The 22,037-nt window shown below is 42.8% G+C and overlaps 2 protein-coding genes across 8 annotated transcripts in view; both read left to right on the plus strand.

The window, feature by feature from the left end:
• The window catches only part of DUS2 (dihydrouridine synthase 2), a 32,097-nt gene extending 30,176 nt beyond the window's left edge, over positions 1-1,921 (plus strand). For all 5 annotated transcript variants that reach the window (XM_059876605.1, XM_010814447.4, XM_024978091.2 and 2 more), the window contains 2 exons: positions 1,087-1,160; positions 1,388-1,921. In XM_059876605.1, the coding sequence (XP_059732588.1) occupies positions 1,087-1,160; positions 1,388-1,625 (312 nt within the window). In that variant the 3' untranslated portion in view covers positions 1,626-1,921. The remainder of the gene's footprint in view (positions 1-1,086; positions 1,161-1,387) is intronic.
• A 5,845-nt stretch (positions 1,922-7,766) lies between these two features.
• Positions 7,767-22,037, plus strand: part of NFATC3 (nuclear factor of activated T cells 3) — a 91,745-nt gene continuing 77,474 nt past the window's right edge. For 2 of the 3 annotated variants that reach the window (XM_005218707.5, XM_010814549.4), the window contains exon 1: positions 7,767-8,132. In XM_005218707.5, the coding sequence (XP_005218764.1) occupies positions 8,030-8,132 (103 nt within the window). In that variant the 5' untranslated portion in view covers positions 7,767-8,029. The remainder of the gene's footprint in view (positions 8,133-22,037) is intronic. The other variant, NM_001192831.1, reaches the window with a different exon arrangement.

The raw sequence follows: 22,037 nt of genomic DNA on the forward strand, positions 1-22,037 counted from the left end.
TGTCCCGCCCTCGTCCAGCCCATGCACTCCCGCTGCCGCCGTGCCCCCAGCCCGCCCATAGCTCCGCCTGGGCTCCAGGCCACTTGGCTGGAGCCTGGTGTTGCCTTCTGTGGGCTGGTTGCCACTAGTTCCTTCCCGGTGACGGTGGCCCTACTATCTAGTTCTGGCCACTTTCATAAAACTGAACTAGACACTTAAGTAAGTAGTGCTCAGGCCAGTCCCTTCTGGTGGCATTGCCTGGGCAGGGGTCTCGTCTCTGGAAAGGGCTGTCTGGCTTAGGAAGGATGATCCAACCTAAAAGTTAGACTGACGGGTTTTTGGACCAGGCCTCAGCCAATGGGGCACAGAATTGGGCCCCCCACATCTGGGCCCCTCAGTGGAAACTTTGAGATAGTCTTGCTTCACTTCCTTTGGTCCCCATGGCCGTGCCTGTTTAGGTTGCCCTGTTTCTTCTGTACTGGCCTGCGGACCTCCAAGCTTGTATCTTCTGGGCCTGGTGTCCCCCTCTGCCAGAGTGACTTTTCCAAACGAATCTGACTCTGTCTGCCTTGCTCACATCCTCATCAGCTCCCCAGCGCCTTTGGGATCCAACCCTCCCACCTCAGCACAGAGCACACGTGCCCCACATGTCTTTCCACTTCAGGTTGTGCCCACTCAGCTCCCCACCCACCACTCCACCTGGTCGCTCTGCCTGGTGTACTTTCTGTGCCCCTGTCCTTGTCCCCTCTCACCCCTTTGCCATCTGGTGAGCTCCTCCTCACCGAGGGGACCTGGCCCATCCAGATGTCAGCGGGAGAAAGCTCCACAGTCACGCGCAGCTGAGGGCTGTGATGGCCTTTCGCTTAGGTCCATGACAGAACCCCTGACACACTGGGATGTCGTTGACTGTGTATCTGCCTTTCTTCCCTGGAAGATGCATACAGGCCCTTCAGGGGAGGAGCATGTGATAGAGGTAGCCTTCGTGTGACTTAGGTGAAGGTACTTCTTTTCTCTGCCTTAGTTGTGACCCTGGCAGGTGGGCCTCCAGGGCTTGGCTGTCTGGCTCTCATGCAGCTGTCCCTGTTTCCTTTGCTCTCTCTGTTCCAGGTCCAGCGCCCCCTGGATCGCCTCTTCTGTTCTGTTGTCACTGTTGCTGAACAAAAGTACCAGTCTACCTTGTGGTGAGTTTTCTCATCAGTGGGCATGAGGCTTAGTGGCAGGGCCTGATCGTTGCATTGGCCTGGGAGGGTTAGGGGGACCCGTGTACCTAGATAGTGGTATCCCTGGGTGATGACCCCTTCCCCAGTTTTGTCAGAATTTCTGCCAAGGGTGTATAGAGTCAAGCCTCTCAGCCTGTAACCAGTCTGCCTGTCTCCCTGATTTATTGCCCCTTACCTCGTCTACCCAGGGACAAGTCCAAGAAACTGGCGGAGCAGGCTGCAGCCATCGTTTGTCTGCGGAGCCAGGGCCTCCCAGAGGGTCGGCTGGGTGAGGAGAGCCCCTCCTTGCACAAGCGCAAGCGGGAGGCCCTTGACCAAGACCCTGGGGACCCCAGAACTCAGGAGCCAGCCATGCCTGGGGAGCTGTGCAAGAAGCCTTTTGTAGCCTTGGCAAGTGGTCAAGAGAGCCCCCTGGAAGGCTGGTGACCACTGTCCTTCCCTGGTCAGCCCCTCCCTGGGCCTGGCCCTAGGATGGCTGTGGGTGCAGAGCACCAGCCAGATGCCATTGGACAATTTTCTGCCCCTGCTGGACAGGAATTGAGAGGTTCTGGCTTGGGTCAGCAGCCTGGAGCACAGGCTAAGGCGTGCCCAGAGTGTCCCTCTCCCTCAGTGGGTCTGAGCAGCAGATCAACCTCAGTATTTTCTTTGAAAACAGGAGCTCTCAGGTGGCACCTCCCCAACCTGACATTGGTACAGTGCAATAAAGACACCCACCACCCTTACCCTCGGCTGGCTGCTTCAGCCTGGCTCTTTACCCATGGATGGATGTCTTGGCATTAGTCTGCTTCCAGCCTCTGGACAGAGCTGGGGCTTCCTGAAGCATTTCTCCTACCCATCCTAGATGGAGGTGGGGGATGGGGTATCACCTTTAATGCTCACTGGACTCCTGGACTCAAGTTGAGCCAGGAAAGCCCAAGAGGCCCATTTTGCAGATGCTAAACCTGAGGCACTGGCCATCAATTGGCTTTCCTGATGAGAGATGAGATGGAATCTAGGGGAACTGTTAGGGTATCTGGTACCTTAGTAAGGGACCAGGTCAGGCGAGTGGCTGGGTAGGGGGTGCTCAGTGTGACCCACCCCACCTAGCTGGAGTTCAGACCTATGAGGCACCCGCTCTGGGCAGAGGACACGGGAGACTGCTGATGACAGCAATTTGGGGCCCTTGTGATTGCCCGCCCACACGCCACTGCTCACCACCACCACCAGCCCCCCCGCCCCCCCGCCTTCCGCCCCCACCATCCCATCCCATTGGGCCGGAAGGAAGTGGCAGATTCTCTTTAATTTCCTCCTGGCAGTGAGAAGCAAACAAATGGGCTACCACATTTATGGGGCCTCCCCCACTTAACTGGGACGGGCCTTCTGACCAAAGGTCTCTGCCCAGCACCGCCCCCGCTTCCTCCACTGTAAACATGCAGCTTCTCCTCCTTTTAGAGCTCTGTGTGGAGGGGGGATTCCCCTCTGGGTCAAGGCCTTGTTCCTCTCATCTCCAGTCTGTACTCCTGGCCCTGAGGACCTGAGTCAAGGGTTGGGTGGGTGAGGCCCCTGCCGCAATCCAGGAGCCGTCCCTCCCTGCACCCACACTTGCTCTTCTGTTTGCAGATAAGGATACCACAAAACCAGGGCCTCCAGGAGCCCATCACTCTTTGACCTTGGGCGAGTCACTTCTAGTCCTTGCTGGGCCCAAGAGCCCTTCTCTGAGTGGGATCAGCTGTTCTACTGCCTGAGGCCAGAGGATAAATAGTCTCACCTGGCACTGTGCAGCTAATGGGGTCATTCTATGGTGAGGCTGCCCTAACTTCCCAGGCCAGAGCCTCCAGAGAAAGAGCCCCACCCAGGAGACAGACTGAGGCTTGGTTCAGTCTCAGCCATCCAACTTTAGGCATAATTTATTTCTGATTTTTCCTACAAAAAACTATTTTCAGTCAAAATGCCCCCTTTGCTTTTCCTCATACCCAAATGGAACAGCACAGACAGGTCCCAGGGGATCTACCCTCCAGGCATCCTGAGCTTGTCAGAGCTGGTGGGCCAGGTACCAAGTCCGGAGATCCACTTCCCTGGTCGGGTGGGGCTCTGTCCTCAGACCTCTTCTTCCATCAGTGTGGTTTTCCTGGGGTCGGGGGTTGGGGGGGAGGGTCCCTGCTCTAGAGTGGTCAGGTCTATTTCTGGGCTATGGGCAAGGAAAGGCAGGGGTAGAGGTCAGCTGCTGAGATAGAGGTTAGAGTGTGGGGACTTTCAGGGGCCAGGAAAAGTATCGGGGAGAGGGTGAGTCACAGGGGAGCAAGTATGGGGGCTAGTGTGTGTTTGTTGACTGAGGATGTCCAGCAGAATTCTGCTTGAATATGTTGCCCCTCAAATAGTCTCATTTTAGTACTCCTCAGTGATGCCTGCCCTGGTCTCAGAGAGATGTAAGACCTGGGACCAACTGGGAGGGCCCAATCAGATCTGAAAGCTGCACCCACTGTGCTCACCATGCTCACCTTAAACTCAGGCCACTTAGATACCCAAACCGCTCTCTGATCTAGTGGCCACCACACTTATCTATCCATTCCAGCCACCTTGATTGAGGACATCCTCTTAATGCATCATATTTTGGGGACACTTTTTTTTTTTAAAGATTTTTTTTTCCATGTGGACCATTTTTAAAGTCTTTATTGAATTTGTTACAGCATTGTTTCTGTTGTTTATATATATATATATATATATATATATATATATATTCTGGGTTTTTTTGGCGTGAGGCATGTGGGATCTTAGCTCCCTGATCAAGGATCTAACTCGAACCCCTGGCACTGGAAGGTGAAATCTTAACCATTGGACCACCAGGGAAGTCCCACACATGGTTTTAATATGAGCATGGGAGGAAGAGTGGGGCAGGTCTTATGAAGGCTATAGCAAACAGACTGGACTGGATGCAGTGATGGGTGGGGAATCTCTTGCTCCTGCTGTTCTGCACACTCTGTCCTTCCAGGTGTCACTCCTGCTCAGAAACTCCTCCAGTGCTCTCCACTGCCCTCTGGATTAAGTCCAAACTCCACAGCCTAGCGCTTGAGGACAAAGTGCTGACCCTGTCTTCTTAGCACCCTGTGCTGACTTCAGCAACTAACTTTTCTCGATTGTAGTTTTCTGGTCATATCCCCTCCGCCAGATTGGGAGCTGCTCAAGGGCAGTCCTTGTGCCCCTCTGGCCAGCCTGGGCGTGGGGGTGGGGAGCAGGCACAGAGGAACAATCAAACAAGAGCTTGTGGTGGAGATGGGGAATGTGTGCCATGGAGAGGAAGAACTTTTCTAAACCCTGACTTTTCTCCAAGGCTCCTGTTGTCCCTAATGTGGAATAAGGTGGGCTGGACTGAGCTAAGCTGTACCATTGCTCAGAGGCCACAGGAGAGCCTTCAATGATGAGGGCTCAGGGCCAAGCATGTGGCAGCTGACAAAAGGGATGGTTTCCCTCATCTCAGACCCTGACTGGCATACACACAGGAGGGAGAAGGGACCCACACCATCCCTGTCCATGAGCCTGGCCCAGTCTGGGGTTCTGTCCATTGCACTGGGTCCCTGGGTCTCCTGGTTTTGCACAGGGCTCTCAGGAGGCTGGAGGTGGGTCAGATGGCTGCCTGCCATCTAAAACAGCTTTGGGAGGACCTGAATCCTGGCCCTGGGTAAGGAAAAGGGGTAGAGAGAATTTGTGTATAGATGTGTGTTGATTCCTCACCGCCTGCAGGGCTCCCAGCCATTGCCGCCTTTCTTCCAAAGGTGCTAACACTCTTCCTGCAGCTGGTGCTTACTTCTGCCCCAGCCTTCATCACACTCCAGATTAGGGTTCTCAGTCTCCTCCATAGCAGAAACCTTCCCCAAGACATGAGCCCTTTTAAGTGTTCTCCAAGTGCACAGTGGCTGGGAACACAGATGCATCGCTGAACATTTGATGAATGGGTGAATTTCTGCAACCGTCTATAGCTTCTGTGGTCCCTGCCCAGTGGTGGGGCTGGCGGGCCCACGATCTCCCTCCTGTCTTCTCCCTGGCCTGACCGGCTGAGCCCCTGGTTCAGATAAAGTCATATGTGGAGGGCAGAGGGGTTAGATAAAGGTTCATTTTCTCCATCCAGATAACCTGGGAGGTATTGGTGTATGTGTGTGTGTGTGTGGGCAGTAGGGATGACACATCCTGAGACTGCATTATTTTATGATGAGAAAGAGGTGAGGTGGCTAAACTTCTGGGGCCTTTTAGTATACTAAGGGTCGTGTTACATGTAATACTAATTGGCAGACCAAACATCTGCCGGAGGCAGAAGGCTGTAGTGTGATGTCTGGACTCTAAATTCCATACTTAGGCCCTCAAGGTTGGAGATCCTCTGAAGGCAGGACTGCTTATTGGAAGGGTCTTTCACCCACTTAATGCTGTTTGCTCCCTCTCCTTTACTACTGTTGTCTTCTGCCTCGAATCTTCCCTTCCCCCACTCCAAGCCAGAGATTCATTCAGGATTCTGAAATGGAAATCTCCTGCTCTAAACCCTTTTGTGGCTCCCTCCTGCACTCAGGATAAAGTCCAGAGAGCTCACAGTGGCATAAACCACTCTCCCCATTCATCGGGCCTTATTTTTGGCTTTTATTCACTGCATGTACTCTCTGGTCTTTGGAAATCTGTTTTCTGCCTGGAACCATCATGCCCATCTCTCCAGTTCCTACTTAGCCCTGCAGCCAGGGTGGTTATGAGTTTCCTCTGAGTTCTTGGCAGAGCCATAATAATCTCTTTGCACAGTGATTAGATTTGCTGGCCTCTCCCTGATGCCTGAAGGGAGATTAATTTATCTCTGCCTCCCCAGGTCCAGCACAGGTACGGGTACAGAGCATAGGGCAGGGAAAGTTTTCTGACTTCAGGGATGAACCAATCCAAGATAGACGTCTCACTGGTCTGGACATGCCCTGTCTTCCTGACCCTAGGCTTATTTGGGCTCTCCCTAGGGTTCCCTGGTAGCTCATGTTGTCAGTCCACATATTGAGACATTTCTTCAGGGTGGTCCACCTTGCCCTCTTCAGTTCAGTCAGTTCAGTTCAGTTCATGCCTGACTCTTTGTGACCCAATGGACTGCAACACCCCAGGGTTCCCTGTCCATCACCAACTCCCGGAGCGTCCTCAAACTCATGTCCATCGAGTCGGTGACGCCATCCAACTATTTCATCCTCTTGTCGTCCCCTTCTGCCTTCAGTCTTTTCCAATGAGTCAGTTCTTCACATCAAGTGGCCAAAGTATTGGAGCTTCAGCTTCAGCATCAGTCCTTCCAATGAATATTCAGAACTGATTTCCTTTAGGATTGACTGGTTTGATCTTCCAGTCCAAGGGATTCTCAAGTCTCTAGCCAGGGGCTTTTTTGTAGACAGTGTAGAATATGCCTGGGCTCTTGCATCTGCCTGAGACCCTGGTTCTTCTGGCAACACACTTCTAGGGATGCTATGCCCTTCAGGGCCTGGAACTAGGAGAGGTAGTCGCTGTCACCTCTCCCAGATTTTGGTTCACCCTGTGCCTTGGAGGAGTCCTAAGTAAACAAGCCAGGCTCAGCGTCCCTGGGCACAGCCTCCACCCCAGGCTCCAGGAGGAGGCGTTAGGTTGTCTCGGGGGAAGACTGGCCCGCTGGGGAGGGGCCGAGAGTTTGAAAACTGTTGATACACTGTCACTTCCTTCCCACCAACAGCCACTCAGTTTGGGTAGTACAGTTACTCCCGCTTAATGGATGTGCATCGGGATGCAGAGGTCACAAGAGCCCTTACAGTGGCGTGAGTTCACGATGGGCTTTCCCATTCCATTAGCCTGACACAGCAGGGGACAGACCCTGCTCCTAGAACTTCGCCAAGGTCTCGAATGTGCCGACTGTCCTCGAGAGAGCAGCTGCTAGGCGGGCTGGCGGGGGTAGACAAAGACTCAGTCGGCGAAGCGCGGGCTCCGCCCCTCAGGGGTGGGTCTGCAGCGACGGGTAACTCAGGCTTGAGGATCGTCGCGCAACCCAGGGCTTCTCCCGCTCCGCTCTTGCTTAGCTGGAAGGCCAACCCAGTCCCCGCCCTCTGGAGACTCCGCCATTAAGGTTGGGGTGAAGAGATGAGGGTGTGAGTGATGGCCACATAACCCTCCCCAGCGCTGTTGCTTTCCCAAAACTCAGCCAGCAGAAGTAACTCTGCAGCCGCCAGTCACCGCACCTTTAACCCCAAGGCTCTTAGCGCCCCTTCCCCAGCTAGGGCTCCACCCAAGAAGGAAGGGGATCTCTGATTGGCCGGTAGTGGGCCCCTCAATCTAATTAGAGGGCTATGGACCCCACACTCTGGTACCGGGTCTGGAGGTGATGGAGTAGAGGCCAAACTACAATTCCCAAGAGGTAGCAGGGCTACCCGACTCTCCATGATCACATGGCTTCCTTCTCCGGGAGAGGGAGTCACGCGGTAGGCCGGTTGAGAGGGCGGGGCCGTCGGGCTAGCCCGCGGCGCCAGTGGCCTATGGGCTGCCGGGTCAGACGGGCGCGCGGTAGGGGGCGGGGCCTGGCGCGCGTTACGGCGCGGGAGCGCGCGGGTGGCGGCGGCTTTTGGGGGGGCGGGGAATATCGTCTAAGGCGACCGTGGCAGCTTGGGCACCGACGACTGCCAGTGGCGGCGGCTCGTGGTGCGGCTCGGCGCGCGGCCAGTTTTCGAGTTCGGAACGGAAAGCTCGGCGTCGCGGTCCCCGCCCGGAAAGTTTGCTGCGGAGCCGCGAACTCCTGGCCGGAGCGGCCCGGCATGAAGCGGCGCTGAGGAGCCGCCGCCGCCGCCGCAGCCGCCTGAGGAGGAGCCGCAGCACCCCGGGCCACGCCGATGACTACTGCAAACTGTGGCGCCCACGACGAGCTCGACTTTAAACTCGTCTTTGGCGAGGACGGGGCGCCGGCGCCGCCGCCCCCGGGCTCGCGGCCTGCAGGTGGGTGCCGGGCGGGGCGGGAATGGGGAGCGTCAGCTCTTCTCGCTCGCACGGGCTCGCCCCCTCCCTGGTCCCTTGGTCGTCCCGAGTCTGGTAACGTCGTGTGTGTGTGTGTGTGTGGGTGTGTGTGTGTGGTGAGTAAAGAGCGGATTTAAACCGCTGAGGAGGCGTGTGAGTCGCAGCGACTTGGAAGTGGCTGCGGGCTTGGCTGGAAGCGAACTAGTGGGGACCTGGACTCCGGGGGTTTGGAGGCCGAGGTTCGGGGCCGCTGCCCGGGTGGCGTCTGGTTGTCGCTGCTTTGCCAGCGTGGTGTGAAGGAAATGTCCCTGTGAAGTGTAAGCAGGCTTGGTTTTTCATCTATTCTAAGTGTTAAAAACAATCTCCATTTGAAAGATGCGCATTCTGGAAGTGCAGGAGCTCTCTAAAATTCGTGCTCATGTCTATTTAAATATACTTCGCTAGGAGAGTAATGCTGTAGTGTTAAATTTCCACTTGTGCAAGTTAATGGCTCACATTTAATTAGAAGTGTAACTATAACGGGGCTTTTCTGAAAAACAGGTTTCTATTTTTTTCTTTTTTTTATTGCAGCAGAGTGTTTGGAACATTTTTAAAAGTGGGGTGCCTTGTCCGTAATTCTCCTAGAAAGTTCTGGAAGTCAGTTTTTATTTTCAGAAAAAGCTCACCTCGGAAGATGTTTTGAAGGAGATCCTGTATTGAGTTTAAAGGAGATCGTGAAAGGCTGGGCACCATAATGCTTGGAGGTCAGACCAATCAGGAAATAGAAACAGGATGGCTGGGGACTTGGAACTCTCCTGTGACCTGGTTTGGAATACTGTGGTTCATTAAGTTCAGTTTCCCTATTACTTATGCAAGCGAACTTCAAAAGGGAAATGGATAAGACTAATCCCCCTTTATTCTTTCCGGGTGTTAGGTGAATTACTTAATGTTCATACTGATGTTCAACAGACTGTTCTGTAGGCTTGCATTGAAAAACGTATCAGAACGTATTATATAAAGAATCTCTGCGAAGTATTTGTACTGTATTATCAGTTCTCTTAGGTTTTTTTTTATTTTAGATGTCTTTTTCAATTCCATTGACATCGTTTGAGCACCTGTTATGCTCAGGATGGTGTTTGGTAGTGTTATGATGGGCGCAGAAAGAACTGAGAGGCCCCTCAAGGAACTTGGGAAATGGGATGGAGGCACATAACCCAAATAACTGTGCTACTAGGCTGACTGAATGGTGCAGCTTATGATAGAGGTAGAAACGGGAAAAGTGGCTTTTATGGAGAGGGTTGCATTGAATTGTACTTAGATTATTGGGGTTTAACAAAAAAATACATGGTTTGAATGAGTATTTTCATTATAGAAAATGATATAGTTAATGATGTCAGCAAACTTTTATTGGACACAAACTTGATTGAGAACATGGTATACCAAACAGATGATCCATAAGGATGTTAATCAAACATGTAATAAAGGAGAATCATCATGTAGTTGGAATTGTATGTACATCTCAAACATTAACATTTACAAGCTATGAAAACAGCTTTTTAAGGAATGATTTTTGCCATAAGTCCTCTAAAAAACATTTTGATATGGGTCAAAATCAAAATGGGTCTAGAAGAAGTTAAGATTTGAAACTTGATTAATAACTGGTTTTCCCAGAGTTAAACTTGAGCAGTTTTATTTGTGATAAAACGTCCCTTTTAAAGTAGTCTAGTAGCTATTTTTTTTAAGTCTTAAAAACTTAAGGTAAAATACACATGACACAAACCATTTTTAATTGAATGATTCAGTGGCATTTAGTGCAGTCACAGCATTGTGCAACCACATCTATCTAGTTTCAAAACATTTTCATCACCCTAAAAGGAAACCCCAAACCCATTAAGCAGTTGCTTTTCTTTCTCCCTTGCCCCCTCCCAGTCCCTGGCAGCCCAGTCTCTTAATCTGGGATCTGTCTCTATGGGTTTACCTATTCTGGATATTTTATATAAATGGAATCATACATATATGACCTTTAGTGTCTGTCTTCTTTCACTTAGTGCAGTGTTTTTGTGGTTCATCCGCGCTATAGAACATAGCAGTATTTTGTTCCTTTTTATGACTGAATTATATTCTATCGTATATTTATTCCGATTTCTTTATCTATTCATCCATTGATGGACATGAGTTTTTTTCTACTTTTTGGCAGTTGTAAATAGTGCTGCTATGAACACCCACTAGCTAATTTTTAAATTCTTTTGAAAATGATGTGTTAAATGTTCAAAATTAAGGTTTCAAAGTTATTTGTCATATTAATTTTCATTAAAAAATATTTATTTATTTATTAGGCTGTGCTGTGTGTTAGTTGAGGCATATGGGATTCTAGCTCTCTAACTCAGGATTGAACTCAGGCACCTGCATGGGAAGTGCAGTCTTAGTCACTGGAGCACCAGGGAAGTTCAAAATTTCATTTTGAAGTTCAAAGTTTCATTTTATTAAGCATAATTAAGAGTGTGTAGTTTGAAGGACTAAGTGGATTAACTAACATCCTTTTAAGATGATAATATGCAGTAAGGTGGGCCATGAGAGTAAAATTGCTTACTAGAATTCAGATCAGTATTGGGTCGTGTCAGTGAGTTTGCTTGTGTCTGAGTTCTCTTCCTCAGTGAAGTGGAACATTCCACGAGGGCAGGGATAATATTGGTATCTTGTTTATAGATGCCTAGCACAGTGCCTTTAACATAGTAGGCACCCAGTATTTGTTCAGTTAAGGAAAAAGTACCACTTAAGTTTTGAGTCAGTTGTTTTTTCTTTTTTGTGTGTGGTAAGGGAAGTTTATGAGACTTGTCTTAGTTCTTTGACTTTTTATTGGTCAATACCATAAGATGGCAGATCTTGGTCATTTTGGGTTCCAGGTTTTCCTTCTCTCTAAAGGCTTGAGAGTACTTGTGTCGTATCTAAATTTCCATACAGAAGATTTTAAAAAATATTTGGAGGTGGAGAGGATAGTGGATGGAGACTGAGGACAAGGCAAGAAGCTGAATTTAGTGAATATCCTAAGCAAGCTGGTAAAATACAAATGAGATGATTTGACACTGGATAAAGTCAATACATTGTGACTGACTTAAGTTTATTACTTACCAAGGTATTTTGAGATTTTTTTTCCATTAAAGAAAATTTAAGATTCTAGAGTCTTTAGCTTTTTTTTTTTAAAATATGAGGACAGGGTTAACTTTGACATTTTTCCAGTTAAAAGTGAATCAAAATACTATGTTCACATATCCTTTACTTTAATACCTAGTTTGAAAATGAAGATATACCTCATGAGTAAATAGAAAATTTTAAATTGGTGTTTAATGTATTTCGCTAATATTATTTCCCATCATGAAGGGTAGCTTCTGGTGCTCTATTTTAGTGTATTGATATATATTAGTTAGATGTTGTAATAATCTTTATGTTTCAGATTTAAAGTTTCATTCTTAGGATTTGTTCGCTAGTAAACTTGGACTTTCTAGTCCCAGAGGAGAGTCACTGGGAGGAGGGTGTGCTGTAGGTGTGTTGTATTTTATCTGTTGTTCGTTTTTAAAAGGAGAGAAATAGATGGAATATGTATTTTTGTTAGAAATTTACTTTATGGTAAGTGTAGTTTTGTCAGATACCACTTTAATATGCAGCTTTTTCACACATAAAGTTGAGGGGAAATTTTTTTTAATAAAAATTAAAAAATGAATTTGAGAAACTTTTTCTAGATCATTGTCCTAATCTTTAATCTGTAGTGTTTGACTTTGTTTAGTGCTTGGACATCTGATTCATGTATTCTTTATAATTTACTGTCTTTTAGATAATTTCATTTTCTCACTTTTTTGTTTTTATTAAAATTTGTACTCTGTTTTTGTTTCTCTTGTTTTAAATGAGATAATGTATTTAAAGGTCTTAGCACAGTCCTTGGCCCAGTGATACTCAGTAAGTGGTGGTAATTTTTTTTCAAAATGGTAAGATTTTTTAAAAAACACCTGAAAATTGATGATTGATTATTTTTTTATTTCCTCCTATTTTCTAGACCTTTTTTCTATAGTAAACTAAAATATTGAGAGAGAGTAAGGGCAGATGAGAGATCCAGTCTTTTAAACCTTACTAAATGAGTTGGAATATTTGTCTTAAATATTTTTATTTTTTCCTTTTAATTCTATTCCTGTTTTCAATGTTACCTCCTTTCTCATATCTTACTAAATATGTGCACTGAAGGTCACTTGGTTTTAATTACATTTTTCTGCTTACTTGAATTACATTGTCACTAACTCAGTATGGTGTGAAGGATGGTTGCTTTACTGACCATACTAAGTATAATTGGATATTTAAATCAGTATGAAAAAGGGAAGTTGCGTGTATGGTTTCCTGTAGAAATTAATGGTGTGTTTATACAGCACATTAGATACTATAAAGGAAGATTTGATTACTGCTGAACGTTACTTTCATACCATCGGTCAGCTTTTCCCTTAGACTTGAATGCAGTGAGAATATGTATTTGGTGATTGAGTCAATGATAAACGCTTCACCATTTCACTTGGAAAAATAATATTCTGTTTCCTTGACATTTTTCCTGATAGACATAGACAATACTCCTGAGGGTATTAGCAGAATTTTGTGACGGAGATTAGTGAATTAACTGTGTTTTAGTGAGTATGGGGGAAAATTAAGGAAAACATTTTAGTTGTTTTGTTAAAACTTTATCATTGTAAGAGCATTGCTATACCTGTGCTTTCTTAGATTTTCCCATTTGCTGATTGTTTTTGTTGTTGTTTATAGTTGCTCAGTTCAGTTCAGTCGCTCAGTTGTGTCCGACTCTTTGTGACCCCATGGACCAAAGCACGCCAGGCTTCCCTGTCCATCACCAACTCCTGGAGTTTACCCAAACTTATGTCCATTGAGTCAGTGATGCCATCCAACCATCTCATCCTCTGTTGTCCGCTTCTCCTCCTGCCTTCAATCTTTCCCAGCATCAGGATCTTTTCCAACGAGTCAGCTCTTCACATCAGGTGGCCAAAGTATTGGAGATTCAGTTTCAAATCAGTCCTTCCGATGAACACTCAGGACTGATCTCCTTTAGGATGGACTGGTTAGATCACCTTGCAGTCCAAGGGACTCTCAAAAGTCTTTAGTTGCTCAGTTGTGTCCAACTCTTTTACTACCTCATGGACTGTAACCTGTCAGGTTCCTCTGTCAGTGGGATTTGCCAGTACGGAAAGGTTATTTTGGCATATATTCTAAACTATTACCAGAGATAATACTATAGTAATTTTATTAGATGATATAAAAATTAAAACTTGGGTATTGTGTATATTGCCAAGACACTGCGGGGAGGGTCTAGTAAGGCCTGACACTTAAGTATTTAAGGGCATTTGAAATATTAAGATAAGTTGTAGAATTAACTTATTATTATGACTTGCCTTTGGTAGAAACCAATGAACTTTGCCTAAAATTATTGTATGTATTTTTACTGAATTATATCCCAGACTTTGCTTTTGAGTCTTGCTCTGCGTTTATTTTTTCTTTTTTTTTTTTTTTTTAAATTTTATTTTATTTTTAAACTTTACATAATTGTATTAGTTTTGCCAAACATCAAAATGAATCCACCACAGGTATACATGTGTTCCCCATCCTGAACCCTCCTCCCTCCTCCCTCCCCATACCATCCCTCTGCGTTTATTTTTTCAATGAAGTGTGATCATGAAGACATTTTTGGTAAGAAAATGTGGAGTTCATTGTTCTTCAGAAAAAATGATAAATACTAATATATAAAATGGAAACATTTTAAGAGAAGATAATGAGTTGTGTTACTGATTGTGAAGTTTAATGTATCTTTTACTTACCTTCTTACTATGTGATTCAGTATGGTGATGTTTTATATTAAATAAGAGGTGGGATTGAGGAAGCCAGAATACATTGAAGTCGATTGCATTACTGCTAAGAGATAGGAAACCTGAGTTAGTTGAGCCTCATTTGATAGAAAGCAGTGGTTTGACTGCTCACAGCAGTAACATAAATAAGGAAGGTGTTGTCTAAAGCTGTTCTAGTGGGTCAGGGGAGTAGACACAGCAGACTTGGCAGTAAGCCTGGCTTCTAAAACAAAATCCAAGTCATCAAATTTGCCCAGGCATGCCATATGAGGTTCAAGTAACAGTGGAATTTAAGAGGAGTAAATTTGTTCAGGGAGGCTTAGGAGAGTCACAAGCAGTAGCAAGCTTTTTTAACAGCCATAATTTTAGCTCATACATAGCATGAGTCTGCATGTATTTCAATATTTCTGGTAATGTTTATAAATTATATAGCATGAGTCTCACCTGTTTGCATGAATTCAGTGGACTTGAGAAGACAGGAACAATTGGATCTGTAAGATGTAAGCAGAATATGCTATGAATTGTCTATGAATTGATAGCTGAACTTTAGTTGTTGGGACAGTTCTAATTAACATATTGATATTCCTGTGTGTAAGGAAAGTGCGTCTTTATGAAAACCTGAAAATCTCAGGTACACTGGAAAAGTCACTCGACGGTTTCATTTTCTTAACAAAATGTATAGTTTCTATTTGTCTTATGTTTCAGAAGTGGGTGAGATTTTTAATGTTTTAAAATCTATTTTCAGTGTCTTAAAATTTTTATATTTCTTAATTTTGTATTAAATTTTTATCATCTTTGCTGTTTAATTTGAAAATAGGATTATGTGAGCTTTGAAATTATAACTTTTTTTAAATAATGTTGATTTATGTCACATGTAAAAATATTTCTAAAAACATTTTTACATCATCGGCCAGAACACTTTTATTGGACAGTTTGTGAGTCATACTTAAATGTAAATATTTTTCAATATTAGTTTAAAATAAAAGTATTTTTAAATTAAAAAAATAGCATTCAGGAAAAATATGAAATTCAGAAATTGTTGAAGCTAGATGATGGATATATGGGAATTCATTATAATATTCTGTATTTTTATGTATGTTTTAAAATTTCTATAATAGAAAGTTTTAAAATGACAAACTCTTCAAGGCTCTCTATTAGGATAAGAATATTCACTTAAAAAGTAGCATTGTGAAGTTGATAGAATTTGCTGTGGCATGTACTTTTTTTTGAAAACTGGCTTAACAAAAGCTAGCTGTGGTATGTCTGATTTCCAAAACCCATTTCTCTCTTTGGGTAGAATTAGCAGTGGGATGTTGGTGGTGTACATAAATAGGAAGGAAACTGATCTTGTGATGTGCTTTTGAGTAGGTATTTTTTAGTTTTTCTAAGTAGTTTTTCTAAAATATTTTCTAAGTAACTACATGGGATCAGAAAAATTCACTTAATGTTTAATGATTTAATGGCTTGAAATTTAAAAGTTTTTTAATGTTTGAAAAGTTTTAATATTTGACCATGTTGCTTATATCCATCAGTCTAATACTTATTAAGTATTGTTAATCTCTTAAAGTTTTAAATTTATTATGAAATGAAACTAGATAACTTGATCTTAATTTTAAGACTAGATTTTAAATCTTAGTGGGTAGTCTTTCCCTTCTCCAGGGGATCTTCCCAACCCAGGGATTGAACCCAGGTCTCCTGCATTGCAGGCGGATTCTTTACCATCTGAGCCACAAGGGAAGCCCTATATGTAATTAGTAGAGATTAATTCACAAAAATAATGCACATATAAATTCTTTTGATTGTGTACCTTTCAGAGCAAAGAAGATTTGAAATTTTTATCTTAGGTTTTGCCATTTATGAATCATACTGAATTCTAAAGGAATATAAGTTTTAACCTTGTCCTTTGTATAAAGAAAGTCTTTGGGGAAAATATAGAAAGTTGTATTTAAATGTTACTTTTTAGGGACTTCCCTGGTAATCCAGTGGTTAAGAATCCACCTGCCAATGCAGGGGACACAGGTTCGATCCCTGGTCCAGGAAGATTCCACATGCCACTGGGCAACTAAGCCTGTGCACCACAACTACTGAAGCCCACGCGTGCTCTGCACACCATAGTGAAGACCCAGTGTAACGTAAATAAATAAATGAAATTATTTTTTAAAAGTTACTTTTTAATTTTTTATTGTTGTATAAGCATTTTAAGGAAACTTGATATTTCCTCTGCCAGCAACATTTCCTTATAGTTTTCACTTCCTTTCAGTAAAGGTTCAGTGAAGAATGACGTTCAGAAATTGTTGAAGTTACATGATAAATATATGGGGACTAATTATACTGTATTCACTACTTTATGTTTGAAAATTTCTATAATAGAGAGTTTCAAAACCTTTAGACCATGATGCAGAGTAATAAATTTTGTTTTGAGCCAGCAAACAGATACTTGTTTAAACAAAGAAAACTGAGACGGAAGTGTCAATAAAGTAGCATTTACCTTTATTCTGGCATTACTTTCATATTTTCTTTTTCGTTAATTTTAAAACATTGTTGGTCATGTCTCACTAGTAGATAACTACCTTCAGTTTGAAAAACTGAGCTCTAAAAGATGGTTTCATATTTCTGATTATATTAAAACTGGTAGGTCATTGACAAGTTATTATTATTCAAGCCATATTTCCTATGTCTGTAGTTCTTTAATACAATACAAAAAAATATTTTTTATTGTGGTTGTCATGGTCGTCAAGGGGGAGAGGAGGGAGAAGGATGGACTGGGGATTTGGGGTTGGTAGATGCAAACTATTATATTTAGAATGGATAAACTACAAGGCCGTACTATATAACTATATCCAGTCTCCTGGGAACAATCATAATGGAAAAGAATATTTAAAAAAGAATGTATATGTATGTAACACTGAGTCATTTTGGTGTAAGATTGGCACAGCATTGTAAATCAGCTCTACTGATTTACATTATTTTTTTGTTTAATTAGCATATTGCTGTCTTTTTATTTTATATACAGCATATTGCTGTATTTTTATTGCTGAATTTTGCCACTTCCTGAAAATGAGTTATATCTCCCCCTTTCTCTCCGCTCTTTGTTCTAACTCAAGTCTTGTCAGCTTCTATTTGGATTTATGTAGTTTTCTCTTCATATTTTATTCCCTAATTCAATTTTAAAAGTCACAGCTAAAACTATCTTTGATTCCTGCTCCCTTCTGTCTATAACCTGCCTCTAAACTGGTTTTCCTTACTGTGCTTTACCTTTTTTATATCCCTTACTCTATACATTAATATAACATTCTCTTTATTAATGTTAATTTTATAAATTATTATCATCTCGTTTCAGGCCCAGTATGAAATCTTTCTTTCTACCTATTTGTCCGAACTGCCTCTGCCAGCCACATATTGTTTGATAGTCTCTTTTGTGATACAGTTTAGAAACATTATTTTGAGGTAGTATTGAACTAGGTCTGGGTTCTAAATTCATATCCATTGCTAGTTGAGTGACACTGCCAAAAAGGACAGAATAATTTCAGGCTCATTTTATTCTTTCATTTTATAAGAGAGGAAACGTAGGTTCAAGTTGGCTTGTCCAGGGTCATTTAACTAGTTAGTTACAAAACAGAGGCCTGGGATCTCTGGCTCCTAGTTTTTGTTTTTCTTTAGTAAATTGCTTAATTTCTACTTGAAAATCCTGAACTTTTTTTGCCTAGCCTGTAATTTTCATCATTTTTGTAGCTTCTGTTTTTTTGTATGTGGTGTTAAGTAAATACTTAACCCAACTTTATTGAGTACTATTATATGCAAATTATTTATATATATATTATTTCTAAGTCTTATGATAACCTGAAGAGGTAGGTACTATTTCCATTTTACCTGAGGAAGCATAAATGAAGGTAGATTTGACCATCTAGAAAGTAGAAGGGTTGGGATTTGAACCCTGGTTTTCTGACTTGGGCTCTTTCTGGTATTTCCCTTGCCTCTCTACCCCAGAAAGAGTTCAAGTACAGAAATAGTTTTCCCTTTGGTAAAACCAGGACTCATGATGAGCACATGGAATCAAACGTACCTGAGGCAGAGTTACCTATGTGCCTGTGACTAGACTTTCTGCTTTGGGCTCAGAGTGGCCACTTGAGGAATGCCTCTTGCTCATGCCTGCTCTAGACATTTTTAAATGGTAGCTGTAGTACAGCCAGACCAATAAAGGGTACCACGCAGCTAACCATGCTCAGCCAAAATTTGGCTCTCTTGGATTTCTTTCCTTCCTTATGGATCTGGAGGTCGAGAAGTCATACTTTGTAGGTTTTAAGTAGTGAGGATTTCGTCTTTCTCTTTGGTAATTCTCTCCCAAGTTGTCCTAATTAGGGTCTGGCTTGTGGCCTTTGCAGGCCAATTATGCACTTCTTAAAATTTAAAACACTTTTAGATTTGTCATGAAAATTACCCTAAACCTAAATTAGACAAAAGTTCAAAATTTTAAAAATGCTAAATTACTGGTTAAGATAGTTTTTTTTTTTTTAATTTAAACATTTTGCTTTCAAATGTTTCAGCAGATACATAAGTACTACTTATTTCTTTGGTTGAATTTAGAACTGAAGTGAAACTGTTCTACCTTCTATAGCCGCTAGTGCTGACACACATTTTTGCCTTGATGTTTTGATCAGTGTGCCATCTGCCACTTAATCTTATCTCCCAAGATCAGTACTGCCTTTGGGCTTCTCTTTGTCTACTACCTATTTCTTTTTACATACACTCTTATGACTCTAACCAGAACTCTCCTTTCAGAGCAAAAGCAAGAAGGTTCTTTTGTTATGTTACCTGGTACATGTTGACTGATCATTGTTTTGAAACTTGGTTTGACTTTTTATCATCTGATCACTGTTTAGAGGAAATAGTAGTGCTTTTTATTTTCTAGTTTAAACATATGCAAAATAGGTATGTTTGGGGTTGACATTTGGTGAGGGCAGGGGAAGAGACACAAACACTGACCTCACATGCTTCTTTTTAAGCATGAGGACGGATTTTTCCAGAAGTCTAAAGCAAATATAACCTCTCATTTCATTGACCAAAATTGGGTTACATTCCCTTTCCTAAATTAGTAACTAGTAAAGACAAATGGAATTATTCTTAGCCAACCAGGCCCATCCCTTGGCCTGAGGAGGTGATTGGCTTTCCCTGAAGTACAAGGCTGCACAGGAGAAGAGTGGATACATGGCAGAAAACCTGTTAGGAGGAAACGGATGCTGGGGGCAGAAGGTTTGAGATCCTCCAAAATAATCCTCTGCTTTTTCTATCCACAGTATGCTAGCAGTTGAGGAACTTTAAAATGTAGATGTGACTTTTCCTTTGCAATTACTTTTACTGGCACTTGAGTTTCTTGCTTTGTCAAAGTTCTTCTGGTAGACAGGGGAGCCTATATAAGTGCAGGGAAAGAGGATGAAGTATGGCTAGTAAGTTTCTAGTGGGCTTGGTATCTGGTGGATGGCATATATGAGGCACCAAATCATGTTCCTTGTATGGTACAAATGGAATCAAATGGTCTTGCAGACATACAGAAACATAAGGAAAGAACCTTCTAGTTGAACCAATCCCAGTTTTAAAAAATTTTTATTTATTTTTTAATTGAAGGATAATTGCTTCACAAAATTTTGTTGTTTTCTGTCAAACATCAGCATGAATCAGCTATAGATGTATGTCCCTTCCCTCTTGAGCCTCCCTTCCCATCCCACCTCTTTAGGTTGATACAGAGCCCCTGTTTGAGTTCCCTGAGACATACAGCAAATTCCCATTGGCTATCTATTTTACATATGATAAGTGTAAATTTTCATGTTATTCTCTCCATACATCTCCATACCTCTCCTCTTCTCATGTCTATAAGTCTGTTCTCTACGTCTGTTTCTCCATTGTTGCCTTGCAAATAACTTCATCAGAACCATCTTTCTAAACCAATCCCAATTTTTAAAAATAGACATAGTAAAGTATTTTTTACATGCTTTATGTATTTACCTGATCTGTCTGTGTAGATATCTATCTAGCTGTCTGTCTGTCTTTTGGTCTTGCCTTGTGACTTGCAGGATCTTAGTTCCCTGACCAGGGATTGAACCTTGGCCCTTGGCAGTGAAAGTGCAGAGTCCTAACCACTGGATCCCAAGGGAATTCTTCATAAATGCTTTTAAAAGTATTTTATTTCATCCTTTATCTTTAAAGCTAGTCTAAAAATAACTAACACTTGTTAAAAGATAAAACAAAAGGATATGCATGGGGAAGAGAAAGTAGAAACCAGACAGGGATGTTGTATAAGATCTCAGAGTAACTGAGTGGGAAGGGACCTCTAGATCATTAGCTGAGTGAATATACTAAAATGTTCAGTCTTTTAATATAGCTTACTGTGTCAATATTATTACGTATGAATATTCAGTTTATTGGAGTGGATGTATACTAAATACAGCAGTAATACAGGTACAGAGAAGGCCCTCTGAGAACATAAATGACAGTTTAACTTGGAGAGGTCACAGAAGTTAAAGTTAAGCTGAATCCAATAGGTTTATTTGCCTAGATAGGGCAGGAAGTACACTTCCAAAAACACAAGTTAGTGTGGTCCTTTCTTGTTGGAAGATGAGGCTGTAGTATCCAGATGTGGCTGGAAAAGGAGAGCCTGTTGTGCTGTATTAAGGAGCTGGATTTTAGACTGAAGACAGGGAGCTGTCAAAGAATTCCAAGCTGGACAAGAATGTCAGATTTATGACTTAAATCTCTCTGCTACACTGCGGATAATGGACTGAATAAGGCAGGAATGGAGGCAAAAGCGGTGTTGTGTCTGAGAAATGAAATGGGCAGAGGTGTAGAGATGGCAAGTTGGGAATGACGCTGAGATAGATTTAGGGGAAAGCAATCAAAAGGACCTGGTATCAGCTGAATAAAGAGAGGAAAGAGACTAGGATTATTTCTTTTTTTCTAATTTGGGTCAATTGTGATAGGAGAAGCAGATTTGGAAATAGGAAGGGGGAAAGTGATTTATTTTAATAAAATATACCAGGCACTGTGAAAAGTCTGGGAGGCTTATATACTGTTTTATCAAAGAGTGGAAAAATATGGAGAAGAGACTAGACGAAGTAAAAAAGGGGTTTGGGCTTTTGGTGGGGTTTACATTATGGGAAGGTGACTAGGAAATGTATTATAAATGTTGTTTTTGTAAGATTTGTTGTGCAGTTAAGAGTAGTTCTCTTCGTGGTATGGGAGAGGGGAACACCTTTAAAAGGGAAATTTATGCCCAGCTTTTGGGCAGAAAGGGAGAGAGAGGATAGAGAGGTTTTCCTGTTTGCTATTTTTCAGTTGACTTCAGCTCAAATAATCCTTATGCCAAAGTAGCATATTTTGGAATAGCATATTCTGATCTCCTTCAATAATAAACTATTTATTTGAATTGTGCTATTTGATGTGTTTTGACACATGTGTACCTATGAAAATTTCATCACATTAAAGATGGTGAACATATCCATCACCTCCGAAAATTTCCTTGTATGCTTTGTCATCATTCCCACACCCTCACCTTTCCCCTTTTCCCAGACAGCCACTGAAATCACTATAGAAAACATATAAATGGAATCATGAAGTATATAGTTTTGGTTTTTGTTGTTGTTGTTCTAGTTTCTTTCATTTGGCATTGTTATTTTGAGATTCACCCATGTTAGTGAGCATATCAATAGGTCATTCATTCTTACTGGAGAATAGTTTCCATTCTATGCATATCCCACAATTTGTTTATCTGTTCACCTCTTGATGGACTTTTGGATTGTTTTGGCTTACAAATAAAACTTATGAACGTTATGTATAAGTCTTTGTGTGGGCACTTATTTCCTTTACCCTTAAATCTGTGGTTGGTCATATCGTAGGTGTAAGTTTAACTTTTTGAGAAACTGATAAACTGTTTTCCAAACTGGATGTATCATTTCACAAACCTTACTAGCAGTGGAAATGTACATTTCCACATTTTCACCAATGTCTGAATTGTAGTTTTAGTTCTAATAGG

The sequence above is a fragment of the Bos taurus genome, chromosome 18 (genome assembly GCF_002263795.3).
Source record: "Bos taurus isolate L1 Dominette 01449 registration number 42190680 breed Hereford chromosome 18, ARS-UCD2.0, whole genome shotgun sequence".
Taxonomy (NCBI): domain Eukaryota; kingdom Metazoa; phylum Chordata; class Mammalia; order Artiodactyla; family Bovidae; genus Bos; species Bos taurus.